Below are 9,405 nucleotides of genomic sequence, written 5' to 3' on the forward strand. Positions count from 1 at the left end.
CATCGCCACACATTTATTGCTTTATAAAGAAAAATCTTAAGGAGAAGGTAGGTGGAATTTTTCAAACATGATCTCAGATTATAGAAATTGATGCACTCAAAATTAATATTTATAGTAGTTTTGACAATCCCCATTAAGAAGACCACGTAATTATATTTGATTAGTCTATTTGTCTTTTTTTTCTTGATTGCTTTTAAGTTTATTTCCTTTATTAAAAACTGATTCCTATCAATTTTCTTAAAATAACAATAGCAAACATTTTATGCTCGTGGATCATCTTACAATTCTGTGAGTTATTTTCAGGAACATTACCTTTTATTTTTCAACAGATCTATTACAAAAATAAAGCATTTATTCTAACAGTCTTTTTTTTCCAAGCAATTGCAGTATTAGTATTAACTTTCCACAAGTCTCATTGCTAAAAAGTGATATTGTTGAGTTATTTTAAAAAGAGAAAAATTTACAATATGGCAACTTTAATTAAAATATCTGGTTGTAAGAGTACTTATAAACCTGAGGAAATGAAAACTTTGGAGGAAAAAAATCTCATAAATACAACTGATAAAAATCACAAAATAAAATAAACAAGGACTCGAGCAGATCTCTCATTTGCTGAAAGCATGCATCAGGAACTGACAATGAAAGATACATTAAACCAGGCCATTGGGAGATCGCAACTTTGAATAACTTAAGTTTGAAAAAAAAAAATCACTAGCATGCAATGAGAAAATGAAAGATTATTGCCTTGTGATATTTTTAGTATACATTTTTTTTCTCTGTTCTTTTATGTTTTTTGGCATTAAGCTATAGAATGTTATCCCCAAGTAAGGTTTTGGGTGAATTCCTAAATGAAATCCACAAAATAAGAAACAGGCAAGACATTGTTGATTAGTTCCAGACTTGAATAACATAAAAAGAGTCCCCTTAGCATAAGAAGTAAACTCAAAATGTTGATATTTCTCATTTGTAATCAGGTATATATGAAGCATTTTTTATATTTCAGAAACTAATGTAAGTACTCTCATGGCCAGAAATTAAATTGGTCCAAGTAAATCAATATATTTTCCAAGAGTGAGGGGCAAAAAGGATTCCATTCCTCCGAGTCTGCTCATTTGCATTTTCCTCCAATTATTTGCTCTGTATATAATTTATAAGACTTTTAGATGAACATGACAGTTGGTTGAGAAAATTGCACTTAATTGTTGCCACGGCCACAGAAGTAAAGAGGTTTGTAAGAGAAATGTTCTCACGGTGAGCAGCCTCATTTGGAGCTGGACTCAAATCAATCCTTGGTTAAAAGCTATGGTATTTGAGCTGGTTAAACATGTATCTTTCTCCCATTCCATAGGGAATGAACTGGGCTGTCCTTGTTCCCCACGTCCACCTGCACTTCGTTAGAGAGCAGAGTGTTCACATGCCACACCACAAGATCCCCACAATGACATAACTCCATTCAGAGACTGGCGTGACTGGGCTGGGTCCCCCCCCACCCCCTTCAGCTCTTGTATCACTAAGAATCTGGCAGCCAGTTCCGTCCTGACAGAGTTTACAGCATATATTGGTGGATTCTTGTCCACAGTGCATCTGCTTTAAGAATTAACGAAAGCAGTGTCAAGACAGAAAGGTAAGTGCTGTTTTAACTATAGCACTGGGGATGCTGACTGTTTGGGATAGCATTTGTTGTAACAGGAACAGAAAAAATTCCAGAGCAACTTTGCCAATTGCTATTCAACAGCAAATCCACAGTTCTGAGTATTTATTTTCACATTTTGTTTAACGTGCTTTCCATGATTTATGGATTTGAGAGAAATTTTATGCAATATATGTTGTTTTGCTTGGCAAGGGAAGTTACAAAAGTTTCAAGGTTAGAATGAGAAAACAGTTAAAGTAGACACAGTGAAAAGGTATAGAAATTAAGATGTTTGTTATTGATGCTAACTAGTTATAGACATTAGTATTGTTAGAATCTAATATTGGACCAAAGAAAGGTCATTTCAATCAGCATTCAAAATATTTTGCAATAAATATATTGTGAGAAATTTTTATAATTTACAATAAACATTCTATGTTGTTATAAAAAGTGAACTAAAAGACTTAGACACTTATAGATCACTTGTTTTTATTTTGGTAACTTTAAAGATTTGTTTTAGGATGTAAGTCTTAAGGAACATGTTTTAAAGAAATTCTGGGAAATGATTTACATTTTGAAGATAGCATTTTCTGTATAACCACAGGTATTTGAACAAACGAGGGGAAGTACAGTGTACTTTTGCCTCATAGTGGACTCATTATATGGTTATAAACTTTCATTGAATTTAGAGCCCTCGTTTTACTATGCCAAAAATATGGGAGCTTTCTTTCATTATTATTCAATACTCACATTATAGTTACCATGAGAATTTTGGTGCATACTCAATTTAAAATAGCTTATTAATGAAGCAAGGCAAATCTTTATAGTATTAATATCCTGTATCTTATAAATAATCATAGGAATATGTCATCATGTTCTTTTTAGTGCTATGCAATTATTATCATGGCCAAGTTCTGTCAACTAAATGAAATGCCTCCATCACAATCTTAGGGAATAATTTACTAAGAATCTGGCTACCTATTACATTATGTCAGCAATCAAAGTGTTTCTGACAACTTTTTTTAGTGTTTCATCTGATGAAATACACTGCCTTAGAATTCCAAGTTAAAGCAAAGAAAAGATGTTTTTAATTTCTAATCCCAAAGATCCTACTTATCCCAGACTACCTTGGTCCAAAAGCTTGTATCATACTTTCATAGGAAGATACAATATTCTATGTTATCTAACAGAATGTGAATCCTCCTTCACATTTCTTTTCCAGGGCTACCAACTTCACTTGAGCCATAAACTCTTCACTCTGTAAAAGTCCATCTCTTATATCTTAATTTTCCTTTACCTAACTGTGAACTTCCCCCAAGAAAGTGAAATGGGCTTTATTGAGTCTCATCTTAGAAACATGTTAGAAATTTGTTAGAAACATGTTAATATGAGAAGATAACTATTAGAAATTATTTTTAATTTATATTCTCAATTGAATCTTTTCCTAGATGCTTCCTAAAGCTAGTGTTAAATATAAAAGTTTTCTTAATTCCTACCTCTCTCCCACCTGCATTCTGTGAGGCCACTGAAATTTAGATAAACAAACCATTCCACCTTAAATTTTGACATGAAGAAGGCAGAGAACTTTTGAGTTACTGAGAGAGACTGTAACTTTAATTCAAAACTTGGAAAAGAATATCTTTTTCTACCTATTGGATCTCTTTCTAGATTTAAAAATTCTTAGAATGTGTGTGACATTTCCCTGATTAATAAACATTAGTTTTACTAAAATTAGTTTACCAAATATGAGTTTCAGAGCACAATTTTGCAGTGTTCTTAAAAGTGTGGAATGTTAAGCAAATCTTGAAATAATATGCATGCACACTAGCACCAAGAATTTTCTTCCCCTTCCTCAGAACCAACAATAACCAGATACTTTTAAAGGAATGCATCCCCTCTGCCTCCCTCACACATAATAAGGACAGCTTTCCTCCAGGCAAAACCACAGATTGCTCATGTTCTCAGGAAGGATCTTAATGAGATATTTTAATGATGTTGAATGGTAGGGTAGAGTGTACAGCTTACAGCTGTCTTCTCATTTTCATTTCTTCTGGTTTCGAAGGATGTTCTAAAGCAGTGGTCTAATATGGTGATCAGTGAGCACCACCCAGAAACCTCTTGCAGGAAAGCATTTAATTGAGGAAGGACCTAGAGAAATTGACTGAAACAACTAGGCCTGGCTCTCCCAGAAGGGGGCGCATGTGTATGCAGTCTAACCTGAAACCTGTTCACCCCAAAGTTCTAACAGATACCTTCATCCTCAAAATGTAAATGAAAATTAAAAGACACCGTTAGATGAGCTAAAAAAGGTGATAAAATAACAAAATGCACATTTCCTAATGCATTGTGTTACAAATTGAATTTACTTTTTTTTGAAAGTCTACTATTTTATAATAAAAAATGTTTCCTCTTTATTTAGGATTCAAACCATTTGCCAAAAATGAATCTAGGAGCATTTGCTCTCTTCTTGGCTTTAATTTGGGGTGCCAGTGGCCAATACTATGATTATGATTTCCCCATGTCCATTTATGGGCTCTCATCACCAAACTGTGCACCAGAATGTAACTGCCCTGAAAGCTATCCATCTGCCATGTACTGTGATGGGCTGAAACTGAAGAGTGTGCCGATGGTGCCTCCTGGAATCAAATACCTTTACCTTAGGAATAACCAGATTGACCATATTGATGACAAGGCCTTTGAGAACGTAACTGATCTACAGTGGCTCATTCTAGATCACAACCTTCTAGAAAACTCCAAGATCAAAGGGAGAGTTTTCTCTAAATTGAAACAACTGAAGAAGCTGCATATAAACCACAACAACCTGACAGAGTCTGTGGGCCCACTTCCCAAATCTCTGGAGGATCTGCAGCTTACTCATAACAAGATCACAAAGCTGGGCTCCTTTGAAGGACTGGTAAACCTGACCTTCATCCATCTTCAACACAATCAGCTGAAAGAGGATGCTATTTCAGCTGCTTTGAGAGGTCTTAAATCACTGGAGTACCTTGACTTGAGCTTCAATCAGATGTCCAAACTGCCTTCTGGCCTCCCAGTATCTCTTCTAACTCTCTACTTAGACAACAATAAGATCAGCAACATCCCTGATGAGTATTTCAAGCGCTTTAGTGGGCTGCAGTATCTGCGTTTATCTCACAATGAACTGGCTGATAGTGGAATACCTGGAAATTCTTTTAATGTATCATCCCTGGTTGAGCTGGATCTCTCCTATAATAAACTTAAAAGCATACCAACTGTCAGTGAAAACCTTGAAAACTATTACCTGGAGGTCAATGAACTTGAAAGTAAGTAGAAAATTGTGCCTGTGTTTGATTTATGTACCCTCAAGTTTTAAATGGCTAAATTGCCTCTGGCTCCATTAAAAAAAAATGCCAACAAAATAACCCGTTACTTCAAGAATGAAAGAATTCTAACTCAACTATATCTCCAATATCTAGCCTTTCTTTGTAGTGTCCAGATAAGGAACAATTAAGATCATAGAACTTGATATCTAATTCCCTTAAATTTAATATCTTGTGCTAATTTATCATGCTGTCTTATCTCCTGATACTTATCTTTCATTAGTTGCCTCCTTTAAAACTTAGATTTGTGTCCTACATTTATTTTTTTACAAGATCTAGCTAAGGAAGGAATAAACAAGTTCAGAAGGGGCAAAGTGGCAGAGGCATTCAAGTTGTTTTCCATAACCCCAGAGAAGCCCGTACATCCTCATGTTCTTCCTTGATACCTATTACTTGGAACTCAGCAGGTTACTCTGCTCTCAAGATCATCGCCTACCTCTGTGACCTCTGTTTTGGTGTGTGTGGGCTCCATAGTGTTCTGATGAGGACTGTGAGAAATATTAAGCAAGGAAGGAATATGATGGGGGTTTGGAACATCTTTTTAAAAAATACGGTATTACAGAGCCCCTTTTCTTATATACAGCCCTTCTCCTCATTTGATGTTCCAGTTTCCTCTTTCCTCCTCCTGCTGCCATAGTTTATTTTTCATTTATCTTCTGGATGGAGGTTGACCTCATTCACTTAGATTGTTTATGCACTTATATGGTCTTCTGGGACATTTTTCAACTCAAGCAATACAGATTCAGGTGGGAAATTGAAATTCATAATTTCTCGCCTTACTCTAACAGAGTTTGGCAGAAGAGAAGACAATTCATGGACAAGTGTTTTAAATAGAAAATCAGGTGGGAAACATTCATTCACATATAAAGCAATTATATATGCAAAATAATCTATTAAAATTAAACATTTTCATCTGCTACAAATTGCTTTTCTTACCATACTGAATAAAGATATTGCCATCAGAAAAAATTATAGTATACCTTACACATATGATACTCTATCATTCTTCAATGGTTTAATGTAACTGCTAGTAGAGTTGGGGTGTTCTCATGAAGGAGACGATGATTGCCAACTGAGGCACCACATGTTCTTCCTTGTATCTGGAAAGCATTCAAGGTAGGAGTTGGTGCTGTTTGACTGTCACACAATACACAGTCAAGCTAACATAGTGAAACTCCTACAGTTGTTTCCAGTGGAAAATTCACTATGTGGCAATATGTGATCCCACATTTTAAACATGTGTGGCTAGGAGGTAGGATACTCTGACAGACCAAAATGCTAAAGGAATTTGAGATGATTCAGGGCTGAAGAAATCCATTAGATTTTGTGGGTAGAGGTTAGCCACAGGAGTAGAGCTACTTCTTTCTCTGAAACAAGAAAGAAGAAGGATACAGATGCAGGCACATGTGGAAAAGTACACATGATATGAGTAAATGGAAGAGCCAGTGTGGAAGATGGGAAGGGTGGCTTCTAGGAGAAAGGCCAATAGGAACTTAGTGCTAACCTGAGATAGAAATCACAGTGCCCAGCACACAGTGGTCATTTGAATAGTAGTTACTTTTCTTCCTTCTTTTTCCTTGACATTGTCAGGTACTCTTATTTGTCTTTGCATGTATCTCCTCAACTTAGGTTATCTTGCCAGACAATAATCATTCATAATCATGCCAATTGTCCACATTTTCTTACTATAAAAAGAGTCCTTAAATATTTTCTAATATTAGAGAATATATAGCCAAAAAATTTTTTCATATTTCAAATTTGCAATTCTAAGTATTAGCCTATTCACAGATCTTCCTAATGTAGAATAATTGGGAAAAGAGAATAAAATTTAAAGGACATCAGTAATTATTTAGGACATGCTATGTACTGGTACCATCTAAAATGCTTTACATTCCTTAATTAATTTAATCTTCATGCAACACAGTGAGATAGCTATGTTATCTCTAATGGGGAAAACAGGTAAGTGTTCCAAGGTCACCCGCCTGGGAAGTGGTAGAATCACAATATAGGCCTATGCCCATCTTCTTTCTATCGTTCCATAGTTTCTCAAAGGTAGGTACCATAAAGATTCCTAGAATTAAACTGATGAGTTAAGGCAGCATCTTGAAGGAAAGGGGTACAGTGTGTTTGGGTTTGCCCTGGAGTCATTGCTAACTGGAGTTTGAGAATGAAACAGAAGAAAAAAAAATGAACTCAGTTGGTGTACATTCCATGATTTGGTTTTTGCTTTTGGAGTTGCCCTACTTGATAATATTATAGACCCGAAGAATTTTTAAAATTATTATTTTAAGCCAGTGTACTAAAAAATGATTAAAGTTTTCTATTCTTTGATTTCCAGAGTTTGATGTAAAGAGCTTCTGTAAGATCCTGGGACCATTATCCTACTCCAAGATCAAGCATTTGCGTTTGGATGGCAATCGCCTGAATGAAGGCAACTTGCCACCTGACATGTATGAATGTCTACGCGTAGCAAATGAAATCACTCTTAATTAATATCTGCTAATTCCAATTATTTTGAGGTATATCCTGGAGCAACATTTTATGGTTACCTTTCTGTGTGTCGGTTTTCATTGTATCCATTTTTTGTTGCTGTTTATTACTTCCATGAAATTTAAACTCTTAGGGAAAATGTTTTGTAAACATTTACCCCTTTTTCTTAAAGAAAAGATGAAAGGCAGGCCTATTTCATCACAAGAACACACACATACACACAAACAGAAACCAAACTCAATACTTTATTTGTAAATTTAGTGTTTTCTATATCTCTACTGTCAAATGATGTGTAAAACCTTCCACTGGTTGTATGGAAGTCAGCTAAGTTTTATAATCCTTAAATCTTAACTTAATGTGTCCCAAAGCATGGACTACATACATATGATGTTTACTGTATTGAACCAAATTATTTTGATATGTTCAAATTTGTTTAGTTAAAAAATAGGATGATATATTTTGAGACCAATAATTCTGCAAAATACTAGACAAAATTTATGAAGCCACATGCACTTAAAGAAATATTTTAGTATTAATAATTTGCATACATACCAAGTATAATTTTCTTTTCTAGAATTTTTTCACTCTAAGTCATGTATATGTTTCTTTTTGATTATTTGCATGTTACGGTTAATAAGCTAATAGCAAAATAAAACATAGCAAATGGCATCAGTGTTTGACTTTTTGTGAAATTCATATCTCCCATATATAAAATAAATAAAAGAATAGATTAGAATTCAAAAGATAATATCTAGCCTGTAATATTTTACTAATGTGAACATAGGATTTGCCACTAAAATTTGTCTGCTTCTAACATTTACTTACAAGGAGTTTTTGAACACATCTTACAATATGTAATTAGATCTCACAACTTGCTTATATAGGTGTCATTATTCCCATTTTTGTTGTTTTTACTGATTCATATGCAATAATATTCTATTAAATAAGAAGCTTCTATAAGATCTCAACAATCACTGCATGGTTGTTAAGCAAAAATGGTGGATAACTCTCAGGATTAAAAATGTTAAATAAATATAAATTTTTTTGAAAATGATACTTTAAAAATGAATTAATCTTGAAGGCAATACATCTGGAACAGAGGTTTTGAGTTTATAATACAGTAATAATAGTGTTTGGCTTCCTGTAATACTGGTATCCACAATTCAATACAATAGGAAATAGTAGTGCATATACTTTATTAAAAATAACTTCTATTTTACCTAGTTAAAACTAAAACCTATGCTTGGAGCCAAAGGTTCTTAGAGAATGTGATGCACTTGTTGAATGCCTTTTAAAAAACAGTTTCTAATGATCAATCAGTTCTATTCCTCGGGAAAAAAAAAAAAACTCATTGAATATCCTGATCTACCATAGTTACTCTTTATTACTTGTTGCTGTGTCACTTTGGTAGCCTGAAATAGTCCTTGAGTGGTTGCAAATTTGCAGCCAAAAGTATACTTATCCATATCAGTGCCTGTGTAGTCAAATATGTGTCTGAAACAAACGAATAATATCTCTGAAGCATAATATATTTTAAAAGAACATTTTTAGTGAACTCTAGCTTATGGTGAAATGGCCTGTCATCAAAGGATCATCATCTGGACTGAACTGACTGGCAGATGTGTGAGATGTACATTACATTAGGTACACTGTGCATTTTTTATTCTCATGTCTTTTCTACATTAAGGTAAATTCCTTGAGCCGTGATAGCACCCTCAGGCCATTTCTTGGTATAAACTTAAAATCTATTTTCTCTCGATAAAACTGTAACATAAGAAATGAAAATGAATTTTCCTTCCTCTATGTATAAAATCCACCATCAATCTTTGAAAACATATTCTCAAGTAGGTAGTAGATAATCTGCCATAAATTCTCTTTTAGAAAGACTGTGATGGACTTAAGCTTTGTTTCCATTCTTCTTAGGGA

General features: G+C 34.2%; 1 protein-coding gene across 1 annotated transcript; it reads left to right on the plus strand.

Annotated features, from left to right (window-relative positions):
* Positions 1–1,182: 1,182 nt before the first annotated feature.
* LUM (lumican) lies at positions 1,183–8,148 on the plus strand. The gene is made up of 3 exons (XM_045553263.1): positions 1,183–1,624; positions 4,050–4,932; positions 7,328–8,148. Exons 2-3 carry the CDS (start codon positions 4,071–4,073, stop codon positions 7,480–7,482), a joined length of 1,017 nt encoding a protein of 338 aa, XP_045409219.1. The 5' UTR covers positions 1,183–1,624; positions 4,050–4,070; the 3' UTR covers positions 7,483–8,148.
* The last annotated feature ends 1,257 nt before the right edge of the window (positions 8,149–9,405 follow it).

Source organism: Lemur catta, chromosome 6, assembly GCF_020740605.2.
Source record: "Lemur catta isolate mLemCat1 chromosome 6, mLemCat1.pri, whole genome shotgun sequence".
NCBI lineage: Eukaryota > Metazoa > Chordata > Mammalia > Primates > Lemuridae > Lemur > Lemur catta.